Source organism: Daucus carota, chromosome 7, assembly GCF_001625215.2.
Source record: "Daucus carota subsp. sativus chromosome 7, DH1 v3.0, whole genome shotgun sequence".
In the NCBI taxonomy this organism is placed as follows: Eukaryota; Viridiplantae; Streptophyta; class Magnoliopsida; order Apiales; family Apiaceae; genus Daucus; species Daucus carota.
Genome location: NC_030387.2, coordinates 39,945,895 through 39,972,232, shown reverse-complemented (window position 1 = coordinate 39,972,232; position 26,338 = coordinate 39,945,895). Strand labels below are relative to the sequence as shown.

The 26,338-nt window shown below is 32.0% G+C and overlaps 2 protein-coding genes across 2 annotated transcripts; one reads left to right on the top strand and one right to left on the bottom strand.

The window, feature by feature from the left end:
- The first annotated feature begins 2,899 nt into the window (after nt 1-2,899).
- LOC108195235 (bidirectional sugar transporter SWEET14) lies at nt 2,900-4,873 on the top strand. The gene is made up of 6 exons (XM_017362190.2): nt 2,900-3,041; nt 3,562-3,598; nt 3,698-3,908; nt 3,985-4,149; nt 4,227-4,346; nt 4,427-4,873. Exons 1-6 carry the CDS (start codon nt 2,996-2,998, stop codon nt 4,733-4,735), a joined length of 888 nt encoding a protein of 295 aa, XP_017217679.1. The 5' UTR covers nt 2,900-2,995; the 3' UTR covers nt 4,736-4,873.
- Nucleotides 4,874-11,492: 6,619 nt separating this feature from the next.
- LOC108193483 (RNA pseudouridine synthase 7) lies at nt 11,493-24,133 on the bottom strand. Its single transcript, XM_017360156.2, has 12 exons — nt 23,981-24,133; nt 23,841-23,884; nt 23,661-23,738; nt 21,795-21,895; nt 21,602-21,689; nt 20,867-20,945; nt 20,630-20,712; nt 19,265-19,330; nt 19,080-19,136; nt 17,709-17,840; nt 12,183-12,412; nt 11,493-11,722 (listed from the first exon to the last, which is right to left on the bottom strand). The coding sequence occupies exons 1-12, from the start codon at nt 24,066-24,068 to the stop codon at nt 11,620-11,622; spliced, it is 1,149 nt and encodes a 382-aa protein (XP_017215645.1). The 5' UTR covers nt 24,069-24,133; the 3' UTR covers nt 11,493-11,619.
- Nucleotides 24,134-26,338: the final 2,205 nt, after the last annotated feature.

Here is a 26,338-nt window from a genome sequence, read left to right as displayed (position 1 = left end):
ATACCTACTTATGGATCTGTATTGCGTAGTGAATCTTCACTATCTTGTATCTTCACTACTTGTATTCTGATTTATTTTCAATTTTAAATCGATTTCTATTTATTATAGAAATAGATATTTCTCATCTTAAAATCAAAAATATTTAAAATTCGGGTCCTAGACATAGACAAACAGGTTGTTTTCCAAAGATACAGCGGAAATCATTGTGGACTACTACATCCCTCCGTTTTAAAATATAGGTCGTTTGACTTTTTTACACGTATTTCTAAATTCTTTGACCGCATGCTAAAAATCATTATATTTGAAAAGAAAATTGAATAAAAATATAAATCATCTATTTTCATTTTAAAAAAAATTTCAAACATAATAATTTTTAACATATGATTAAAAGACGTAGAACTACGTGTAAAAAAATCAAACGATTCATATTTCAAAACAGAGGGAGGGGTATAATACTAATAATGAACATGCCTTTTTAACTTTGGTTGCATGCAACTATTTTATTCGGTTCCTCAGCCACCGTTGATATCAGAGGCAGTGGCGGAGCCAGCCAGAAACTTTAGTGGGGGCCAAAATATTTTTTTTAAAACATTATAATAGATAATAATTCAAATACACATGTTAATTTTGAGATATTGAAGAAAAGAAGGAAAAACATACCTGTTCTGTTTTTTGGATAGAAAGAAAATAAAAGAATGAAAATAAACAACCAACAAGCAACTGATGAATAACGATCAAAGTGAAGATTAAAGGTGGATGATGAACAAAACCCCTCTTAACGAAGTCAGCTAACTATGTTTATGCAGGTATATGAGTATCATATAGAGTACTATAATATAGTATTAAAAACTATAAAATCTAATGGGGTCCAGTGCCCCCACCAGCCTCTACGTACGTCCGCCACTGATCAGAGGATGACTTTAACTGTTGACAAAACGAACGTATGTAAATCAACAAAAATCCTGTGCCACAGGCCTTGAGTTAATATCCACCGTCAGATTATTTCTTAATTGCCTGTATTACAAAGCTAATCACGAATAATTAGGTCTCCCATTCCAATCTTTGACCAAATTACTTTACTTCCCTTCCTCTAATTCGAACTAATTACCAGTTTTTAAATTCTAACCCCATTTCCATATTGCAGGGCAGCCGTCTGTAAATAAACACATTATTTAAATAGATTATTTTTGGAAGCGAATTAAAAGGACCACATAATGGGAGATTATGTGAGCTATAGGAATCTTACATACTTAAGCTTAAGCCGACAAATCTTAGTGGTCAATTATGTTGTTTGTATCTGCACTTTATTCATAACATTAGCCCGGCGGCCTTGCCACTACGTGAAATGATACTATAATGCAAGATTCTACACCCTAAAACGAGCTCCAGGCCTAGCTATTCAAGAACATTCATGGCTCTGAACGCAAGTATATTATTCTCAGCACATCTTATGTTGAATGCTCTTAATTAGAACGCAGTTTGATTCAGTTTAAAATTATGATTTATGACTTAATATGATAAGATGAGAGTTTGAAATATTGTTTGAGTAATTGTGATATATTAATAACTTATGAGCTATTAAATATTTAATAATAAAAATAAAAGTGATTTATGAGTAATTTAAAAGGTATCTCAAATTAATTTCTGAATTTAAGTTAGTTTTTGGCATATTTCTGATTTTAAATCAGTTTCTAACTTTTTACACAAACAAATATTTTCTAGTTTAAAATAAGAAATAATTATAAGTCCGGGTTTAAAATTAAAACAGATACGCTCTACATCTGTGTCAATCGTATAAGACAAAAAATATGAAATAATTTAATAAGAAAAGTATATAATTACTCCCTCCGTCCCAATTTAAATTGTTGTTTCTTTTATCCATCTTTATCCAATGTTTTGGAATTTCGTTTGTGTTAACTTCTTATTGTACATTAGCTAATGATACATTGGAATGATAAATAAGAGAGGGTAAGAATTGAAGATGATTAATAAATATGCATTAAAAAGAGAGAAGCTAAATTTTTTTCCTAAAAAGCTCATCTAATTTGGGACAGAGGGAATATATATGAATTGATTCCGAATTCAGACACTAAATACATAAAATATGAAAATAAATAACACGAAATTACACCCTCACAAAAACTCGAACTTATGAATCATTACCCCAGAGAGAGTGTATCAACAAATTTTTATGTCGTATATAATTGGGCAACGTATATTTTCATGTATAGGTAGAAGATCACGGAACTAGTATACAGGTGATTCTGAAAATGAAAATGTTGAGCTGTAAACATTAAGCCAATTGGATCGGTGGGTGACACATCAGAAAGAGCTTGTGGGTCCATCATGGTTTCGGTGGAACCCGAAATAGAAAAAAGATGGGCTTGACCAGCTGTAGTTGTGCTTCATTGAGTAGTAAACTTTCTAAACTCGGCTGCATGGAGAGCATGCGGAAGCAAAGCCTACATTACCAACAATTATACCCCCTACTAACATTTATTTATTACTCATTAATTTCTTGATGTAATAACAATAATAACTGTAATTTTACAATTATTAAATAATAGTGATAGTAGTTATATATATATATATTTATTTATTTATAGAGATATTGTTAAATCCAGACAGATGTTTTAGAAAAGGAGATAATTATATAGTAAAAATAATTAATATCAATTGTGGTGAAATGTCTCAAGTTATAGCTTTGTAGCTATGAAGCTAGTGCATAGTTTCTCACAACTGTAAAGAATAATTGTTGGAAATATCCTGGATCATGAATCCTCCACTACACTCATTAATCTTTATCCTTTAATATTGTAAATAATTTTTATTTTAATATGTTCCACTCTTTTAGCTCAGATTCTCCCCTATATAAACCCTTCACTGAAGCCTCTGATACATGTACAAGTTTAGTCCAAGATACTGAGAAGGAATTAGCTACCACTTTTAATACTCTGTAATCTGAGAGATAGTAGTAAGGTTGTTTGCTGAGAAGATGGCTCTTTTATCTGCTCATTGGACTCTTGTGTTTGGTCTTCTAGGTATACTTGCTCTCAACCCTAGCTAGATAGATTCATACACTGCATGGCAACTGCATGCAACTCTCTAGCTCCCCCTCCCTCCCTCTCTCTCTCCCTCCCCCCCTCTCCCTCTCCGTCACATACTCTCTCTCTCTCTCTCTCTCTCCCTCCCTCCCTCCCTCTATCTCTCTCTCTCCCTCCCTCACTCCCTCTCTCTCTCCCTCCCCCTCTCCCTCTCCCCTCCCTCTCCGACACATACACTCTCTCTCTCCCCCTTTCTCTCTCTCTCTCTCTCCGTCACATACACTCTCTCTCTCTCTCTCTCTCCCTCCCTCACTCCCTCTCCCTCTCCCCTCCCTCTCCGACACATACCCTCTCTCTCTCCCCCTTTCTCTCTCTCTCTCTCTCTCTCTCTCTCTCCCTCCCTCTCTCTCTCTCCCCCTCTCCCTCTCTCTCTCCCTCCCCTTCTCTCACTCACACATACATGCACGTATATGTTATGTTGATTTGTCTGAATAATTTTGTGAACTTTCTGCTTTAGGTAACGTCGTCTCCTTTGGAGTGTTTCTTGCACCAATGTAAGTGCCAAACTTTAATTATTTACTCATCACCTTTTCTTCTTTAATGAAACTAATCATTCTCAATCACCTTAATTACTATAATCCTCCTTCATGCAGACCAACATTCTACAAAGTTTACAAGAAGAAATCAACTGAAGGCTTCCAGTCAGTCCCTTACGTAGTGGGCCTATTCAGTGCCATGCTCTGGATCTACTACGCATTGCTCAAATCCAACACTCTCCTTCTCATCACCATCAACTCAGCTGGCTGCGTCTTTCAGACCGTCTACATCTGCATCTTCCTCATTTACGCCCCTCGAAAAGCCAGAGTAAGTTCAATAATAACTAGTCTTGCACTAATTTCAATTCTCGCCTTGTTAATTACTAATCAAAACCATCATGCAGATGCAGACCTTGAAACTCCTCGTCTCGATGAACGTAGTAGGATTCGGCCTCATCGTCATCTTAACTCAGTTTGTTGCGAAAGGAGCTGCAAACCGTGTAGTGATTGTCGGCTGGATTTGCCTCGTCTTTTCTCTATGCGTCTTCGTCGCCCCCCTCTGCGTCGTGGTAAATTAAATTCTCTGCAGCTATTTAAATAATTTTACCCGAATTAATATATTTACACACCGAATGCTAATTTACAGAGACAAGTCATCCGAACCAAAAGCGTCGAGTACATGCCGTTCCTTTTATCTTTCTTCCTCACTCTCAGTGCTGTTATGTGGTTCTTCTATGGCCTCCTACTCAAAGACTGCAACATTGCCGTAAGCATAAATCATATATATTACGGTATCGAAATTAATTAATTGTATAATTAAGAGACTAATTAGTGCTAATTTTTCAGGTTCCGAACGTGCTGGGATTTACATTCGGCATTCTGCAGATGATATTGTACATGGTATACCGAAACTCGAAAAAAGACTCGATCGAAGCGAAGAAACTTCCCGAATTATTCGAGGATGATTCGGTGATCATAATCGATGATCAGAAACTCCCGGAGCTGAAAGCGAAGATAGATGATGTGATGAGGCTGAGCGCGATGGTTTGTTCGGAGATGAAGCCGGTTGGCAGGAACTCGAACCCGAATGAGCTCGATATGATTGAAATTCAAGTCGTGGTGCCTAAAAAACAAGCCACTCCGATAACCGCTTAATCAAGTGGCGATAATTGTCCGTAGTTTAATTTATATATAATCTCGTGTGTATGGCTCTGTAGTTTCTCATCTATATCACCACCATCTCTTGTACTTAATTTGAATTAATTATTATGAAATATATATGGCTCTTTACTACTCGAATTCTTCGTAGAAATTCACCTCATTAGTTGCTAAATCGATCTCGAGCTTCAATACTTTTGAGACTACTAATAATAGCAAGGATACGAGTATATATAACTAATAATCTTTGTGGTGTTAATTTTTGGTGTATTAAGCAAACTTACACACTAGAAAATGAGTATATGTGCATATAATAATTTCTATAGCAAGAGTCGAATTCGAAGCTAAAAGTTTGTGCTTAAATATTTATAATACTAATGGCAAGGATATATGTTAAATACTTAAATATAATTAATAATCATATTTATCAGTTAATTTTTTAGGCATTAAGAAATTAATAAACTTATAAACTAATTAAGTATCTGTTCAACTAATGTAAGAGTTACATATTACTGTCATGCTTATAGAAATTAAGAATCAGAATTAATCGATTGATCTACTAATTCAGAATTTATCGGAGATTTTTCCAATAAGTTTGGAAATTTTTCTCAAATTAAAGTGTAATGGTTAAATTATTAAAAAAAAATTAAGAACTAATCGGAAATTTTTCAATAAATCAGAGATTTTCAACTGAGATTATGATAAATATGGCATCCCATCACGCTTAGTAGTTGGTGTATTAAAATGTCATATATTTGTCTAAAATTCGATTTTATAAATTAAATAAACGTAAAAAGGAAAAAAGTACTTAATTTTATTACTTTTAGGCTTTATTTCTATCAAACTCTCTTTGCGTGATAAGAAGATTCTGCATTAAGGTGACATAACCATGATGATCCTAATGAAAAGGTGAGAGATCAATACGTATGTACTACCACATGCATTAAAAAAATTATAATTTTTCACTAATTTGCCCTACAATACAATTATATTAAATTATTACTTATATATGTCTTCTCATTTGACCTTAAAATATTTAAAAGACGTGTGAGTGTGCAATTAATAGAAGGACGTTGTGGATTAGTGATCTCATCAGGGAGATAATGGATTAGTGTATAATCTAATTAATGCATGGCTTCATCCGAATCTCTTCTTCCGATAACTCCGTAGCCTTAGTTCGAGATTTATTAAAATAGATAATGCTCTATGAATTTTTCAATAGAGAACTACTCCCTCCGTCCCTTTTTACATGTCCACTTTGAAAAAAAAAATTGTCCCAAATTACTTGTCCACTTCTCTTTTTAAAGCAACTTTTTATATATTTTTTCAAAAAATAACAACTTCCAATGTTTGACTAGATATATATAGGGTAGCACTCCATAGCATACCCTCTTATATGGAGTTACGTAGCACACCATTATAAATATATACATAATATATATTATATTATATTTTTTATGAAATATAATTGCAAATTTTGATTATTAAACCGAAAACGAAGTTATACAATTTTTTTATTCCAAAGATCATCTAAAATTATGCAATATCTCAACATGATTCTATAACAGAATAATAATCATCCAGAATTATTCTGTTGTAGAATCAGTTTCGAAAATATACTTTTTTTAATCAAATTTTAAGTGTTAAATTACTTAAAATAGATTTATTTTATAGTATTTTATATTAGAATCACGTTTTATATGTATTCTATAACAGAATTTATAATAAAATTGATGATTTATAGTGGCGCACTATGTAACTCCATATAAGGAGTCCCTCTTTTGAATGTTGGCATTTATTAGGGATATGTATGAAAACAAGATATTCAACTAACATTTTCTTAAGATGTGTTATTTTTTCAAAAGGGACAAGCAAAAAGGGACGGAGGGAGTACTCAACAAATCATCCAGCTCTCTGCGGGAATTGCGGTCTTAATCATTATAGTATCTACTTCTCTGACATACACGAAATTAATATTTTGTAATGGTCATTTTATAGTTCACAATATGTATAACAATTTATAGTTACTTTGATATAACTGATCTGAACTCTTTTTTTTAAAATATTATTATGAATTTTAATTATTAATATTAAATATAATTATCAAATATAAATTAATTTGTAGTTAGATCACTTCTCATTTTTTATCATCTTTTTAATTACAAAGCTTACTTAGATTTTATTTTATAATTATTCGAGTTTGGCTCGTAAAATATTGTTGTTCGATCTAAAAATATTTGAGAGCTCAAGTTCATATATATTATACGAATAATTTAACAAACTGAACTGGAGTTTATAGTTATTCGGTTCGTGAAACTAGCGAGCCTAATTGAATTTTACATTAAAATAATTATGTATAAATTGTATTTTGTTATTTAAATATTATATACAGATATTTAATATATTATATATCTAACTGAGTCCAACTCGAGTAGAATTAATTACGTTCGAGTTTTCTCAATATCTATTAACTATGACCTAAGTTTTTATTTAAATTTAAAAAAAAACTATGATCTAAGACCAAAATTGAATATATTGAACTTCTGTGTTTTTTTTAAACTATTGAACTTCTGTTAAATTGAATTTCGAATTTAAAATTCATGTCTCAACTCGAATTGGAGACCGAATTATTTAGTCGAAGCACTCAAACTCAAGCTTGATTTTGTTCGACTCAATTCAGTTCATTTACGGGCTTAAATCAGATAATTTAAGACAAAATTTATCATAATTTTGAAAAGATTTAAGAGATTAATCAAAGCTCTACCTAATTAATAAATTAAGTACTATAATTAAGTGACGATAGTGATAAATCATTATCCCAGTTGACGAATTAAAGCTAAAGCAACAGTAAAAGGTCAGAGTTCTTTCTGGTGAATAGAAGTTTGTCCGATTCAATTCATTATCCGAAATAAGGTGATTTCTCCATTCACTTTCGAAAACATTATAATACACTAATTATATTCTTGGAAACATTATTCTGACAAGTGGATCATAGTATCTGCATCGGGTCCGCCCAAATGTTCCAACACTAGGCATGTCATGAATTTTTCGATTTTTCAAAAATTTTAAAATGTTAAAAATAATGATATTACTGAGCGCTTCCAAAAGTCGTGCAATTTAAATAATGGTATTAATATTAAGAAAATGATCCGAAAATTTCTACCAAAATTTTTTGAGATCTCAAAATGCATGACTTAATAGAGTACCTTCAAACGAAGTATTATTTTCAAATAATATTATCCTTTAATATATTTTAATTACTAAATACTACAATCCAAGTCATCCAAGATAGTTTATTTCTTGAGGGACGAAACTTGACACGCATTGTAAAACTCTTTTAAAATTTATTTTTAATAAATTTATTTTGGTTTTTTGTTTCTTAATAAAATTTTAGTGTTGAAATACTTATAGGACAAAGAAAATTTTAATTATAAATTATAAAATTATATTTTATATGTAATTTAAAATATGTCTCAAATAATATAAAAAATAGTAAAACGGGAGGGATCAAACAAACATAAAACAACACATTTTAGAACATATGATTTTTAGTTAGTATTTCACCCAAACTTTAGCTCTTACGTTATCGTCAAAATGTTTGTTATATAATATAATATTGTGTGTTATTATCCTGCATTAACAACCTAGTTTGTAATGGGTATGCCACTATTCATTAACTATAATATATAATTAAAGTATAGTGCATCAGAAGAAACAAGAAGCAGCAATTGTTTTTGTTGATATAATAATTATTCGAGAAAAGCTAAGCTACACTTTTAGTGATTGGAAATTTGGAATGAGATATATATCGCAGAGGGGATAAAAAGCTGAGTCTACTGCGCTTGCTTGCGATCGATAATACAAAAAGAAAAGGCAAACAGCTAAAGTTGTCTCAACCTTCGAAAATAATTGGATCACATTATTGTGCATGTATTTTGTAAGCATTTAATTTATTGCATATATAGATAGCTATGGCTCTACCACTAACTCCTTTCACCGTACAAGATCCAAATTTAAATAAATAAATTATTCTTGAAGTAATTTGAATTTTTTATTATATTTTATCACTACTATATAAATCGTGGGACGTGATTTCTATCAATAAACAGTATAATAATAGTCGAGTTTAGCATAATTGACCAAATTTACATGTTTTTCGACCTGATTTCTGTCGATAAATTATAAAACAGTCAAGTTTAGTATTAATCGATCAAAGTTGCCTGTTTTTGTTAATATCAACCAACAAATATGAAGTTAATGGACACAAATGTGAATTTCTCTTTATTTCTTTAAAATTTGAGTTCGACTTTTGGCTAGATGAGTCATATGTGGTGGATCTATCGAGTTTGTGTTACTTTGCTGGATCTTGTTTTAAGTAGTAAGAATCTCTAGAAGTTCTTGGTAGATGATCGAGTTGTATACATTGATTGTTTATTTTTGTGTTAGAAGAAACACCATGTAGGCTAGAACTGCAGCAAATCTTGCAAATTGCAAGACACTGGGAGATTGATGGGTGATGAGATTATGTGTAAAGTACCTAATATAATTCAATACAAACATGCCCCTACCATATCGAGCTCAACTTTCATAGTGCTTTGCAAAGTTTATATTGTGCATGGATATACTTGCCGAGACACGAGAGTATATTATAAAGAAATGGTAAAGAAAAGCTTAGGTGGATCATTAATGGATATATCTTGGAATAGATCATGAAATTTTTAGAAAGCTCCATCTCATTTCTCAAAAAACCAAATTCTTAGATAACATGTCAAATGACGAAATCAAAATTTTAAAAAGGCTATTAATATTAACAAATACTTGTCCTATTCTTCATCTTATTCTCTAACACTATTGGGGTATTGGGGGTGTTTGTTTCCAGCTTAAAAGCCGGACTTCTGGTTTATAAGTTAGAAGCACTTATTTGTACCGTTTGTGTAAAAAGTCAAGAAGCACTTATAAAAAGGTTAGGAATGCTATCTTTTATTTCAGGATTTCTACTTATTTCTCAAACACTTTAATCACTTATAAGTCTTAACTTGTTTCTAACTTTTACTCCATTTTTTTATTTTAAGCAATAAGCACTTATTTTAAACTCATCCAAACGGCCTTGTAATATTTGACACATCCCACTTCTTTTGACGGGCTTCTTTCGACATATTGGAGGGGAGCCAATATATTTTACGGAATATGATTTTTTGAACTCTAGTTTAAAATAAGTTAAGAGTTAGAAAACGCTCTCTCTGTTCCATTCATTTCTATATATTTTTTTAAAAAAAATAATTTTATAATGTACTTTTAAAAAAATGGTTTCTAAATAAAAATTTTGACACTAAATTTTTATTAAGAATAAAAAGAAAATTAAAATAATTTATAAAACAATAATTTATAAGAGTATCAAACATATACGATCTAGCGGGACTGGAGGACATATGGAATGCCACCACCTTACGAGCATGGACCCTTCGGAAACACAAAAAGATTGATGCTCAAAGCGAAATTATCATCTCATGCATATTATGAACCTTTTCGCTTTTATTTTATTTAGTTAAAGCCGGACATGGGTTACTGCTAATTAAACTTTAGGAAACAAAGAACTAATTACAGTAACGTTTGTATACAGTTCAATGCAACACTTTATTCCATGTGAAGATTGGAGGATGGAGTAAATTAGGTAGTAGTTCTTGTATTATTTTTGTTTGCCTAATTATAGGTTTTATTCCACTTGCACTGTTGTATAAAAGAACTTGCATCCCAGCTGCATGCACTAATTCATAACATCACTCACTAATCATTTTATATATTTTTATAAATCTAGGAGTTGAGTGAGAATCAAACTCAGAACCCGGACGACAGATGATAAGCCTTTCTTTAATAGCACAACACTACAACAATATCTGATAATTTATATATTTTATGTGTGTATTCTGATAAGAGGCAAAAATAAGAGGTTGTAACGCTAACACAGAGGCCCGTTCTTTACCAGTTTGTGATGGGCATTGTTCCGCGACATGCATAACCAAAAGACTGTCTAAATTAATAGCACAACACTACAACAATATCTGATAATTTATTTAACATGCATACTTGGTAGCCATAAAGATGATACTGCAAATGCTACTAATCTGGGCCATATAGATGATGTAAGAGCATACCCCAGTTTACGATTCTTTTTCAATCATGAGGTCAATGATGATCGATCTTGTCGTCTCGCACAGATGATTGATCTGGATATGTAGATCAGATCCATCTTCATGGGGCTGCTTTATGTTTTTCTGTAGACACTGAAGAATCTTTGTCCTTGTTTCACGATAATCTTTAATATCTCCTGCAAATTAGAGGGATGACTTCATTGTCAACTGAATGACAATATTACATATATATATATATACAGACATCTGTGCTGCATGTAGCATGAGATATAATTAAAGCAGCCATTAACGAAAGTAGAATGAACATGAAAAGAGATATGATCCAATCACCCTGTGGTATTTTACTACGTAAATCTTTTGTAGCTTTCAAATTTTATATCAAATCACCTGTTTCTTCTGCCATCAAAACGCACTGCCTTGTAAAATGCATGGCATACATCAAATCTCTCCTTTCTCCTACTTGCTACTCTTGATGTTATCCGCGTTTTACATTGTCATAATTTATCAATCTCGATCCACAAAAAAGAGAATACATATCTTACACAAAATATGCTTTATGGACACTGATGTTCTGTGGAGCTGGAGCTCAAAGCCGAAGAGAAACAGAGCCGGATAATTGAGCTTCATTTATATAATTAGACAAAGATTGATGAGCAAGACATGCATTCTTGTACTGCCTATAAAAATTGTATATAAAATTTTGGGTTTAGTAAAAAAAGTTGTGGTGAAAAACTAGCTAAGAATGGCCCAATCTGGAAGTGGGCATTCATAAGCCCAACCTTGTCCACTGTATTGGACACAATGCAACCAAAGGCCTTCTTCAAATCCATCATATCTGCACATGAAACAAGCAGTCAGAACATTTCTTGTTTATTTCTCAGCTACAAATCTACAACATATATGTTAATGGATATCAGAAAAGATATCTAGAGCAGCATTAGCAATACTGCCCTCTTATTAGTCTATGGCTTTTATCAACAAGAATAAACGAATAAATATACAAGATGCAATACGTGCTCGGGAAACATCAAGATTATATGTCATTGTATAATTTCACCATTTTGTGGTATTAATACATAAGAAAGTGAAGACACCTAAACCAGACCCTATCATAACAAGCCTCTTCTTTTACAAGCAGGAAAGATAAAAAAAAAAAAGATTTAAAAAGTTTTGTTAAGGCTCAATAAATCTTCAAAACATGCATTTTTATCCAGAAATAGTTGGACTCGCGCTAGGTGACTAGACTAGGTGCAGAAGTTTTATTGAAAATGCATGATGGTAACACCAAATCTTACCCTTTAGGTGCCAAGTTGGGACAGTTTGTGCACAATGGATCATTGGTGAAATCTTCTCCAGAACCTTTTTCAGATGCATCACCAGATCCTAAATCTGAGTCAAACTGAGAGAAATGTTTAAACTCCCTACCAGTCCTAATTCCTTCTGTAGAAACATTGTCAGCAGATTTAGAGAGGTACAGCGTATCATTGGCTATCGGATGACCAATATATTGCAGGTGGACACGTATCTACAAGAGGAAGAAGAAAATTAGAGACAAACTGTTTCTACTCTACATCACATACAAACCTAGCCCTTTAAATATTGCCTCATCCAAATAAATCTCATCAAGTAATTTACAAATGACTAAAACAATAAAATATGACAAGTAAATATCTGTCTACTTGCTTAAGTCATGAAATCTGACAACAGCTACAGTAATAAAAGAGATAGAAGTTCAAATCATAAGGAACAGAAAGCACCAGTAACTTATTAGCAGTGAAATGGCATTAGCAATGTTATAGGTTGCATCAGCTATAGATTAAACTATCTAACAGATGAAAGAATCAGACATTCATGCACGGGGCAAGGCCATGTTCATGGCGCACCCTGAGAATTGATATTTATAGGTTATGTATGGCACAATGCTCAAGGTGCACTTAAACATGCTATTATTTGCGCCCAGGCGCAAGGTCTGAGAGTCGAAATTGTCCAACTCCTAAACCGGCAAAAAAAGTGATGCTGAAGCGCCAAAAAGTGCACAAAAGCCTAAAAGACAAATACTACTCTATATTAAAAAAATAAAAAACAAATTATATTTTCAGTCCTCAATTGCAACTTTTGAAGCTTCCTCTTCAACTCTGCCAAGATCATGTAGAACAAGAGCGTAAATTTGAGGGGACAAAAATGATGCTAAATGATTCAGAACCTTTTGAATTGTTGAACATAATTGCTGGATGCTTATTCAATGATATTTCAATTAGGTAGAGATACTTTATTATATTTGAAAGCTAAGAATATTTCAAGTACTATTTTCTTATTAAACTCATTTTCTTTTCGGCCAAAAGACATAGTTAATTGGGTTTTTCCAGTTGCTCTTCTAAATCAATTGTTGCCCTTCTTAATAATGTGTGCACTATACAACATCGGTACAACAAGATTGCAAGGTTTATATAACAGAGTGTCTGAGGTTGGGATCCTTTTTTACCTTAAGTAGATGCGGTGTCACTGCAAAAATATTTTATTTTTCTCCTTATGTGTGCTGTAATGTTTTTGCTATATCATCCATATAGATTACATATCACGAAGTTTGCCCAATGCCTAAGTTCAAGGCCTTCTATTGACATGGTTTTTGCAGTGACCTCATTGAATCAATAACCCCACTTCACATTTTTAGCATGTTGTATATAATGTTTGTTGTTGTGCCTTAAAAAAGGAATGGTAGTAAATAAAGCACATCCACATCCACTCGTTAAAGAGAAAAATGTGGAACACGTTAAACGTGTATAAATACAGATCTTTTGTAGTAAAACATATAACAGTGGAAGAAGTGATAGCAGAATAAAACGCCACAGTAGAGAGCAGATAGCTCTAGAATAAAAAAGATACAATTTGTGTATTTTACTTGTAATATAATTTTTTTTCTATTCTATATATATATATTGAATAAATTCCACTACACTTCCAACAGATAGCATTGGAGATGAGGTTCCTTCCAAGGCAAAAAATAAAATAAAATATGGTGAATATGATTCAACCGCAAATTTCAAAGTTGATGGCCACAAATTATGGGAATTGGAGCAGACAAATGAAGGCTTTACACAATTCTCAAATTAGCTGGGATATAGTTGAAAATAAGTATATTGAGCCCGAAGATGCAACTATTCGAGTGAAATGGCTCTCTCGAATGTCGAAAAGTCAACTTTGTTTACAATTTTTCAAGGAGATGACGATGAATCAACATCTGGAAAAAATTTAGAAGCAACACCAAAACATGCGTGGGAGAATTTGCAAAAATCTTTTTGTGTTGAAAAAGTAAAGAAGGTACAGCTCCAAGTACTCCCCGCTGAATTCAAAAATATAAAGATGAATACCTCACAAAATATCAGGGAGTATGTCACTTGCTCAAAAATCGTGAAAAATGAAATGGAAAGTAATATCGAAAATCTTGATGATGTTCTGGGCATGAAAAAGCGCCTTTGTTCATTAACAAGAACATTGATTATGTTGTTACATCAATCAAGGAGTCAAAAGATTCATCTACGAATTCGATTGATAAGCTTGTGAGTTCTCTATGAGCTCATGAACAACGAATCTCATAGAGAACCCACAAGCTCATCAATCGAAATTGTAGATAAATCTTGACTCCTCGATAGATGTAACAACATAATCAACTTTCTTGTTAATGAACGAAAGAGTTTTTCCATGACCCGGACATCATCGAGATTTTCACCATTTCTTTTCATTTCATATGTCACGATTTTTGATTGAGTGACATGCACATCGATATTTTGTGAAGTTTTCATCTTTTTATTTTTGAATTCCGCGGGAAGTACTTGGAGCCGTACCTTTTTTACTTTTTCAACACCTTAGGAATTAATTTTTGCAAAATCTCTCACTCTAGTTTGTTCTTATTGCTCCTGAACCTTTTTCCATGATTGATTCGTCAACACCTTGAAAAATTGTAAACAAAGCTTTTTGGTCCCATTTACGAGAATCTTTTAAAGTTGGCTTTTGGGCATTCGATGGAGTTGCTTCAACGGATGCATCTTCAGGATCAGCATAGCCATTTTCGAATATATGTTATCTTCAAAACCTGGTAAGCAATTCATTTGTATTCCCATTTGTGGCCGTCAACTTTGGAATTTGCGGTTGAATCATATTCATCATTTTTTCCCAAAAAGAGCATGGACCAGCAATTGTATTCCCACTTATGGCCGTCAGGTTGAATCATATTCATCAATTTTTTTCCATAGAGAGCATGAACCAACAACTCTAGAACCTAGAATAAAAGAATACAAATGTGTATTTTACTTGTAATATACATTTTTCATTTTCTTTCTATTTATATTGAATAAATTCCACTACGTTTTCACACTCAGTTACTTTCTTCCTTGGTCATTGCACATATGTGATATGTTGTACAAGCTTATAACTTGTGTGAATGCAAGGATGTGTAGTCAGTTAGTCACCTTCCAATTTCACGTGACTGAGTTACTATTTCCAATTGTTTTATAAAGTGTCTTAGGTTCCTTTGCCAATTCTATTTATGCCCATAAACTTATTTATGTAGTCATCTATTTAACTTATTTATAATGTTAATTTTATTTTACTAATAAAGCACAAGCATTTGGAACAAAAGTATCACGCGGTTAAACTTTTCAAGTACTCACTACCATCACTCTACCAAGATATACAAATTGTTAAGTTTTTTGTTTGATACCTATATTTTTAAACTCCATTGACCCCTCATACAACTAAAATTAAACTGAAACTCTTTAGACAAATCTAAGATATTTAGTGGACCTAGCCGCAAAGTGTACTGACTCATAATATTTTTAGATTTTAAAAAGTTGCAATTTTTTTTAGAAGTTATAGTTAAACGTTAAGAAGTAACAAACAACAATAATTTTCGAAAAAAAAATACATAAGATACATATATTTTAGGTACGTAAAAATAATATTAAAATTTAGAAGAATTACTTTAACGTGTATTAGGAATAGTTTATATATGTAAGTCTATATGACGATGATAACTAAAAATACTATCCATAATGGGCTACAATTTATTGAGGGGCTAAAAAATTAACAAAAGCCAACCAACAAATTTGTAAATTAAATAAATAAGGATTGTATGTGACTCAAACCACTTTGTTCAGAGTTTTTTTCTTTCTTCCAGGGGAAGCCTGTAACGGGTCAATGTTTAGTTCAAGTATATAGAAAAAAAGTTATTCAAAATTTTCTCATATAAGAATTAGCATTTTTATTTTATTCTCAAAAAGTGAGAAATCGTCATCATATAGTATTTCCCATTATCTAATAAAAATAAAAATAAGGGACCAAGCCCCATTCATATTTCACTTGGTAGGTATATAAAACCACGATCAAATCTATGCACGCACTAGTCTATACATTCCTCTTTGTCTATGCTCTAGGTATAATTTTCTTCCACAACTTTATAGTTCTTGATAACCCACTCAGATGGAATTTACCCGTTGATCAAAATATTAAAAAAATTGAAAAATATCTTTGAATATCTTTAATTTTTATATTGACCCCTTTTGTCTTTGAGATGGCAAGGAGCTAGGATCCCACAAATCATAACCAATTAAGACTAAAAAAATTTAATGGAACAGATTTGCATCGTAGGCTTACTTTTAGTACTCCCTCCTTCCCCCTCATTTGTTTACATTGGGGGACGGGGGCTCGGCATGCATTCTAATGCTCTCGTAAAACATAGTTCGATAAATTATTTTGAACTTTTTTTTCTTCTGAATAAAAGTTTGATGTTTAAATTTTTATTAGAAAAAAGAAAAATTTTAAAAATAAGTTTTAGAACTATGTTTTATATGCGCCTTAAAATGCGTATCGAGCAGTGTGAAAAAACTGTAAAGAAATGAGAGGGACAGAGGGAGTAGTAATTAGCAGCAACAGTATCTATATTTCATGGATCTTCCTTAAAGAATTTAGAACTCTGAGAATGAGGAAGCTCACAGACAATAAATGGAACTCGAAAACTATAAACCCCAAACTCAGAAAAAGTCATTTATACTAGTCACTTATCAGTGTTGTGGTGACGAATGCAAAACAAGCATGACACAACTAAGAAAATAAAATATAAAAGAAAAGATGAGGTAAATAATATAAAAGGAATAAAATAATGCAGACCATAATCTAGTATATGTGTAATTATACTGAACAAAATCAAGAAAAATTGATTATACTTTTCCCTTCACATACCAAACAATGTTGTATACAGATTTATTTAATTTTATAGCACCATTGTACAACAAAGAGAGAAGGGCATTGATTGAAGGCACATGTTCAAAATATTGTCTAACAAGTAACAGCAAGAGAATTAAATTTCTTAATATATGTTCCTAAATTGGGACCAGAGGGAGTAATAATTATCAATTCAATATCTAAATGATTTTTTGTGTGCAAATACTAAAGATATTTGTATTTTTTTCAGTTGCCAACTAATACGACTTTAGGCTTTAGACCTAACACATAACTTAAGTACTTAACTATTTTGTAGTAATGAATTCATATATATATATATATATATATATATATATATATATATATATATATATATATTTTGTAATTGCCAAGGTTCTACAATATAAGTCATGGTTGGCTGTAAATCTAAGGGTTCCCATCTGTTAGTAGTAGATCTAAAGTTCTCAAGCTTTTAGCAATGGTAGCGAAACCCTATTCCGATTATCATATAATCTGGATGCAGCACTGAGGGTGGTGCGACTAATACTTTTCTTTTAATTTCGCAATTACTTAATAAGATTGATGTGGAAAGGAGACTTTCTTACTTGATGGGTTCTCCCAGTGATAGGTTGACATGATACAATGCTATGTTTCCCATCAGTGCTAATCCTTTTAAATTTTGTGCATGCAACCTTACCCTTTAGGGGAGTAATGCCATTACCACAATCCTTGGACACCTGAACAAGGAACAGATGTTTTAAGTATATAACCTTATTATCTGCTTTTAGAATGCTGTAACAGCTTATATATTAAGTCATGTCACATGACATGCAGTTTACTTACAAGACTTGAAGTAAGGCTAGTTTTCAAAGAAAAGGACGCTAGATACAAGTAAAGAAACTCAGTCCCACCATTAGCCAAAACTATGGATCAAATGTTAGGCAGGTAACAAACTAAGGCTGTATGTCATATCGTGGATGTTCTGCACATTATATGCATGCAATACATCTCCAAGACTAGTTTAGCATTTCGCATACCCAGAATGAGAAATTAAATGGATCAAAGTTTCTAGACTAACATGTTAGATACCAATAAAATATAAGAAATAGAACTTATTATGATTATAAAGCACAAACACACAGACCCAAAGACAGATAGAATATAATATTTAGAAGCATCCTGGACTCCTGGTATGATGAAAGTTGGAAGATATATCTGGCGCTAATATGTGTTGATCTAACATTCTGCTCACTAGTAACTGACATATTCTCTGTATCTGTAATACTGATCTAAGATATAACCTAATTATCTTCAGTGCTAACATTCAAATGAAACACATTACGTCATCAAGAAAAAAAACTGAATCCAATGTTACTACTCCCTCCGTCCCAAAATAGTTGTCACATTTGGTTTTGTGCCGGTCAAATTGACTAAAGTTTGACTGAGATTTATTAATATTTTATCAATTGACAAAATTAAAAAAATATGTCACCGGAAATAATTTTTAATCTACTTTAAGATGTAATTTTCAGTTTTTTAAAATAATGAGTGATTGACTTATAATCTTTGGTCAAAACTTAGTCAATTTGACTAATAAAAATAGAAATGTGACAACTATTTTGGGACGGAGGGAGTACTTTCTATCACATTACAACAAATTCTGAAACACACTGATCCTCTGATATATTCTATCTAGAAAGTAAATTGGGTTGCTACTTTGCTAATAACTTAAACAACAGTAAAAAAACAGGAGAAACATGTATATATATTCCGCTTAGCAGGAGAATTCTCAGAAATCAACATGTAGTTATTCGACTCATCCATAACCCTTTAGCACCACCACAAATTTATTACCACTTAAAAGTCATCCTACAGATATTTTCATAATAACCATAGACCAATCCAAGTGCAAGCACCATTAATCAATTTTTATAAAAATTAAAAAATAAATTAAACAGTGACTAATAAACTTTTACCTCCGCTGTGCTTCTTCCTTCTCGGGCATTGAAATTTACGTTTGCATCGACAATTTTCTGATTTAATCATGAAATGAACAGCAGATGTGAAACATAATATTAGCACGAGGGGAAAAAGGTGGAAGCAAACTAAGATACTAGATATCAATAAGAAGTACATGTAATAAGAAATCTCAGTAGCATACCTCATCCTCGGGAAATACTCCAACGACCTTTGCAATGTATTTCTTCTCTATCACACCTGATTCAATCTGGAAGAGTAACAGCTTGGTAAAACAAAAAAAACCTACATTTTCTTGTGAAAACTGCAGATGGACAAGAAAAAATGATAACTACAGCTAGTCGGCTAGTCCCCTTTTAATACTGTGCTTTAAGATGAAGCAATCAGGGGTGTAAATGAGTTTGTTGGTGAGCTATTCAAGCTTGGCTCGTAAAATATTCAAATTTGGTTCAACAAAAATCAAACTTGAGTTTCCAATCACTCCGTTCATGAAGCTCGAAAGCATAATCGAGCTTTTATATATATAGGGTCCTACTCCAATACAAACCAATGCAATTAAGTGGAATCTGAAGGGTTTTGGGGCCGGATATGGACCCCGAGTTGGGTCTAGATGGAGCCTAGTGCGACAGGCGGGCCCATTTTTGGCTCTTGGGGCTGTCAGGAGCCTGTCCGGAGCCTTGGCGAGGCTCTAGTGGCCCGGGGTGGATTGAGTGGGGGCAGGGGAGGGCCCTAGGTGGGTGATGACATATAGAGGGTGGGTGATGTCGTATATATGTGTGTATGTGTGTGTCATATCAAATTCAGTCAAACTCGAGCCGACTTATCACATTCAAGCTTTTGTATTAGAAGAATCGACTTGAGCTTTCAAGCTGAGCTTGAACATATCGAACTTTGTCAAGCTTAGCTTGGAAATTATAGTTCGGTCGAGTTCAAACTTGAGCTTATGCCCGAACTGTTTAGTCCCGGTGTTCACTTGAATATATTATAAGTTTGTAACCCTAGTAGTAGCAGTTCCACGCGGTCTTATATTTTAACAAATAACCATAGTCAGGAGAGTCAAGAAAGAAGTCTAAATCCTATGTTGATATTGTTCTCATTAACAAGTGCAACAGTTTCTACATATCATTTTCCTCTTCTGACATAAAAACTATTTATATGGCAAACATTGATTTTTAATCGACTGCCATGCAATGGAGCCAACAGATATAGGCAGCCAGAAGCAGCAATATACACTAGATATACATGATGTTGTCCTGTTAATGATGACTGTTGTTATTAAACCATGACCATATGGAAGAAAAACCAGATAGAGGAACTATCGACAATCTGATAATTACATAAAGCACATTAAATGAGCTACATTAACATTGAAGAACAACCAGATAGAGGAACTATCGACAATCTGATAATCACATAAAGCACATTAAGTGAGCTACATTAAATTCTCAAATACAATGCTAAAGCATTTAAAAACCATCATATACGAATTAGCAAAAAAAAAAAAAACCATCATATACCTACTTAAAAGCAAAGACGCAATTCAGTTTACCTGTTGCCTGAAAAAATCAGCCTTAGAAGCACTTCTGGCCAAGATAAGCAGTCCTGAGACCAAGCGATCGAGTCGATGAATAGCTAATATGGCATCATCAAGATAAAAACAAAATTTGAAAATTTCTTTATGAATGGAGTAACAGAAACACATGATTACAGATAAAGAAGGCTACAGATATGATATCACCCTGAAAACTTGAGATATTTAGTGAAAAGCCAAAAGAAAAATGGATACGAAATAGAGGTGCTAAGTCATGCTCTGCCTGAAGAATGCCAACGACCGTGTTCTTACGGTATTGACCACATGGATGCACCTAGATAAGATCAGAGAATGACTAAGTAAAGACAATAGCTTAAGCAGAAGAAATTGAGTCTGCTTAAAATATGCTGGATCTTTCCCTCGTGTTTTACATGCAAGGTTGTAACTTTCTAGAGCACATAAACAGGAAAGTCAAATTTATATTTTCAAGACTTATAGCATTGTCTTCATCCAATCATGTATAATTCCAATATCCTGTAAATGGAACCACAAGACCGTTCTCTTTGTAAGACTGTCCACTGGTTCCTATTTGATATCCCAAGAATAGTGAACTTTGCAATTATATGGTTGGCCATCTCACTTTAAGAAACATGATTCCGAGATTGCATTGCCTAAAGTTTTCAATGGACAAAGTCAGGAAATTCAAATGACTGTTTACGTGTTCACAACCTACCAATAGAAGGTTGTTCAGATAAATTTCATTAATATTCATCTAGGCTTTTTGAAAGGTGATACAAGTACCTATACAAAATTCAAGGTCAGGGAGAGCTGAATCCCAAGTGTAGAAGTTATCTTTTATTTTTTTATGTAGACATGTGCATGCAAACACCAAACACAAATGCACTACTAAAACAAGCTATGGTCTGTCCAAAATATACAGGTGAACAGGATAGATGGAACAATAAAGTATTAATACTCAGATCAACTTACAGGGACAGATGCAGGCTTATAAACAGTCAAGACATCTGGTTCCTTTTGCAGAATTATGACATCCAAGGCCATGACTGGTGGTTCATGCCTACATTAATGCACAGATAGAAAATTTATATTCGCAGTCCAACTAAAACAGAAGAGCAGTTGCCTAAGCAGCCTAACAATTAAAATAACATGAATGTTGAACAACCTGTGCAAGAAGTGGCTAATCTTTTGGGATGACTGGACTATATACGATGCTGGCACCGTTTCTCCTTCAACCTGTATCCGACCAGATTCAACAGCGGAAACCTACAATAAACTCAGGAATTAAGTAGGACAGGCTACAATTAACAATTGTGGTTTACATAGATACAAGAGGGGAGAATGAAAATTATGAGTGCAAATTTTCTATAGCGAGACTTGTAAATAAATTGAGGCATATATATAAATATATTCAAATTTGTAGTATTAGGCTCTAGTTTAAAATTGCATATATTATACATAAAATGGAGAACAGAACTGAAAATTATGAATATTTATATATATAAATAGTACATTTCCACCCAATATTATTCCCTTTAAACAAATCGAGCACTGACTTTTAAGAGAACATGGTATGAAAGCTAAGTTTACAAAAAAAGGTCTCGAATTCACGCCTTCCTATGGGCGATATTTCCCTTTGTCCCATAATAATAGTCGCTTTGACTTTTGACACGTGATTTGAGGTGTATAAAAAACATATTTCTACATATTATTTTCAAAATTTCTTTTTCTGAATAAAAATATAGATGTTAAATTTTTTATTCAGAAAAAGAAAATTTGAAAAATAATATGTAGAAGTATGTTTTTTTACACCTCAAATCACGTGTCAAAAGTAAAAGCGACTATTATTATGGGACAGAGGGAGTACAATTTACTATGGTCAAGTTATTGTTGCTCCTTGGTGAGTTTGTGCCCCTTGGTAGGTTTGCTATGGTGATCCCCTCTTTATCTGTTCATTCTTATGCAACTTTTGAGCGAGAGTAGGATTAATGTAAAAGATCCATATAGTGGTTCTTCTAGACACCTTAGACTTTTGAAAGAGTTAATCGTCTAATAATCTCATAACAAACATATGAACTAAGAAATACAAACAAAATCACACTCTTCCTAAAAGTTGGAACATTTTCCACTCCTAAATAAGTGGAGTTCTCAACCATCTCTAATTGTTGGCACAAACCATCATCCTAAAGGGGTGAACTTTGCCAATAAATTCAATGCCTATTTTCTCTCATCAAAATAATTTTTGGCACCTTCCTCCCAAAATGGTCCTACATGTTACTTTTTAAATATAATCCGTAATTATAATATCACATCAATTAACTCATAATTGGTCCCACAAAAATTGGCAATCTTATATCTCCATTAGTGTATTATATTAGTGTTCACATGGCACTTTTCAGAGTCCTTGTTAGATCAACTAAATGAGTCTTTAGGCAAGCCATCTAAATAAGTTTCAACTATGTCCATTATTAAAAAATAAATAAAATATACAAAACAAGCACTTTATCAATTATAGCCAGTATTGAAAATGTGTAGCATATCATAAATCTCTTGCACATGAAGTGTAGCTAGCTACCGATAATATATCATCACATCATAACATCATTACTCATTCGTCACATTCAAATCTTATTTCCCAACTCACTCTTCACTTCATGAGTACTAATCCATCCAGAAAAAGAAAAAAAAATCATAATTGACTACTATAAAAGTATCTACCAACATTAAATCACCTAAACGGCCTAATTCCAAAAATTACAACCGAAAAATAGTCTGAAACTAATCAAAAACTGGAACGAACAAGTAACGAGGCTGGCCTTTGAATTCATTACTCATTCGCCACATTCAAATCCATTTCCTCACTCACTCTTCACTTCATGAGTACTAATCTATTCAAAGATAACAAACCATAATAACCTACTATTGAAGTATCTACCGATATCAAATTACTTAAACGAGCTAATTCTAAACATTACAACCCATAAATAGTCCGAAACCAATCAAAAACCAAAACAAACAAGTAAACACATACATAGTAATCGCGAGGCCGGCCTTTGAACTCATCCGCAAAAAGATCAACAATCGTCTTCCCCGCCCACCGTTTCTTCGCCTGTGGAACAAATTCAACTAGCGCTTCACAACACTCACAAACTTTAACAATTATTATAAAAACAATTACAAAAGTATTACAAAAACAATTATACACACATACATGAGATATGAACTCAAAGTAATAGGGCCTGACATAACGAACTCCTGAAGATGTGAATTAACAGTTCAATATTAAGGAATTAATTAAGGAATAATTGAAACATTGGGATTTAAATCGTAAGGGCGTGTTTGGGGGATTACCGTTGTTGAAGATGTAGTCGTGGCGTTGGGGTGGATTGGCGGGGGTTTGCCAAACAATGCTCTCCATCTCGTCTCTCTCGCGCTTCATCACTGATTTGCAGCAACACAAAAAAGCTGCTTAAGAGTTATATCACGACTGTAGTCGTGCGCGCAGTTTTGTACTGCATACGACGTCGTAGAGCTCGGTTGTGACCAAAACTTATTAGTGCTTCTGTAATTTTGAAAATTAAACTAATAGTTGGTGGAAAAAAATTAAATTTGTAGTTATAGCATGTATTAATGGTAAAAATAATTATAGAGAAATAATGTTTTGAAATTCTTTGAATAGCGGAAAATTCTTGATCAACCTCCGATTAGTTATATTAATAACCTATTTGATTCTTGAAATCTTATTTGATCAATGTGAATTATAGTTAAGTAACTAGTGAAAAAAGCCGCGCTTCGCGGCGGCGTTATAAATTTTGATATGAATAGCATTAAAATTATTTTGAGTCATCTTCCCGTTAAACATATCACTAATAAAAAAAATATTATAATTAGTACAAAAATTTGTATAAGTGGACATCATGTCAAACACAATACTAATAATAAAATTAGTTCGAACTTCCCTCCCGTCAAAGACAATATTAATCCATAATTATTATTTTTAAGATAAAATTAAATATTATAATTTAGATCAAAATTAGTTTGAGCCGCTCTCTTGTCAAACACAATACTAATAAAAAAACATTACAATTTAGATATTAGTTTAAGTCGCTATACTGTCAAACACAACACTAATAAAATTATTCTAATTATGATAAAATTAAAGATTATAACTGGATAAAAATTAATTTGAACCGTGGTACCGTTTTAACAAAAAAAATATATTATAACATGGACAAAAAATTATTTTAGCCACTTTCCCATCAAACATAATACTAATAGAAAATTTATTATTATTTAGATAAAAATTAGTTTGGGCCGCCTCCCGTTCCCGTCAAACACAATACTAATCAAGAATCATTTACATTATTATAAAATCAATATATGATTCCTATTTTATACATCCTATTTTATTTTGTAATTATTTTGAACCGCCGTTTCAACAAAAAAAAAATTATAACATAGATAAAAATTATATTAGCCACTTTCTCGTCAAACATAATACTAATTGGAAAATTATTATTATTTAGATAAAAATTAGTTTGGGCCGCCTCCCGTGCACGTCAAACACAATACTAATCAAGAATCATTTACATTATTATAAAATCAATATATGATTCTTATTTTATAGAGTATATCCTATTTTTTTGTTAATTATTATTATTTTATGATTCCTAATCATTGGTTAAAACCTAATTTTTTAAATATAATTCTATTTCTTTTAGGAGTACTAAATAAGAAAAAAATTGTATTATCTTTAGAATTCAATAAGAAATACTAAATAAAAAGAAAAAGAGTTGTATCATTTTTAGAATTCAATAAGAAAAGAGTTGTATTACTTTTAGAATTCTTGAACCTTATTTTTGAATTATAATTATATTTTCTCTCCGAAATTTAAGAAAAATCAGAAGACTGAATCGAACAATTCTAGAGACGCCCGCATCCTCCTTTATATATATATATATTGATTTTTTTATAATATACAAATGCTGGTAAATTTATTATTATTTAGATAAAAAATAGTTTGGGCCGCCTCCCGTGCCCGTCAAACACAATACTAATCAAGAATTATTTACATTAACATAAAATCAATTACGTTAAAAAAATTAAAAAAATCAATATATGATTCCTGTTTTATATATATTATTTTATTTGTTATTTATTTTTATTTTTTATTCCTATTTATTAGTTAAAAATTATTATTCTTTTATGTTTCTAATTTTTTTGCTATGAGTTTTTTTAATGATTATTATCATTACAATCCTTTATTTTCTATTCGAAATTTAAGAAAATTATAAGACTAAATCGAAAATGAAAATAATAATAATAATTTTATATATCTTATATCTTATACTCCCTCCGTCCCAAATTAACTGTCCAGTTTGACTTTTTGATGGTCAATTTGACCCAACTTTGACTGAAAAATATGTATATTAAATAACTGAATAAAATTATGAAATATATATCATTGAAAAGATTATCAAATCTATTTTAGAATATATTTTTCAGTTTTGTAAAATCGTAAAAGAATAATTTTTAATTTTCAGTCAAAGTTGGGTCAAATTGACCATCAAAAAGTCAAACTGGACAGTTAATTTGGGACGGAGGGAGTAGAAAATAAGAATTGTACATATTACCTTACAAATTTTAAATATAAATTATATTTTATCTATTACTGCTATTTTAAATAAATATAATCATATTTCTTTTAGA

Excerpts from the sequence above, each read along its gene's own strand:
- LOC108193483 (XM_017360156.2), bottom strand. The coding sequence starts at position 24,068 with ATGAAGCGCGAGAGAGACGAGATGGAGAGCATTGTTTGGCAAACCCCC. Across the intron at positions 21,690-21,794 it reads ATTAGCCACTTCTTGCACAG|GCATGAACCACCAGTCATGG; the intron begins GTTGTTCAACAT and ends GCATTAATGTAG. Across the intron at positions 12,413-17,708 it reads TCACTGGGAGAACCCATCAA|ATACGTGTCCACCTGCAATA; the intron begins GTAAGAAAGTCT and ends TTCCTCTTGTAG.
- LOC108195235 (XM_017362190.2), top strand. The coding sequence starts at position 2,996 with ATGGCTCTTTTATCTGCTCATTGGACTCTTGTGTTTGGTCTTCTAG. Across the intron at positions 3,042-3,561 it reads TCTTGTGTTTGGTCTTCTAG|GTAACGTCGTCTCCTTTGGA; the intron begins GTATACTTGCTC and ends TTTCTGCTTTAG. Across the intron at positions 4,150-4,226 it reads TCGCCCCCCTCTGCGTCGTG|AGACAAGTCATCCGAACCAA; the intron begins GTAAATTAAATT and ends GCTAATTTACAG.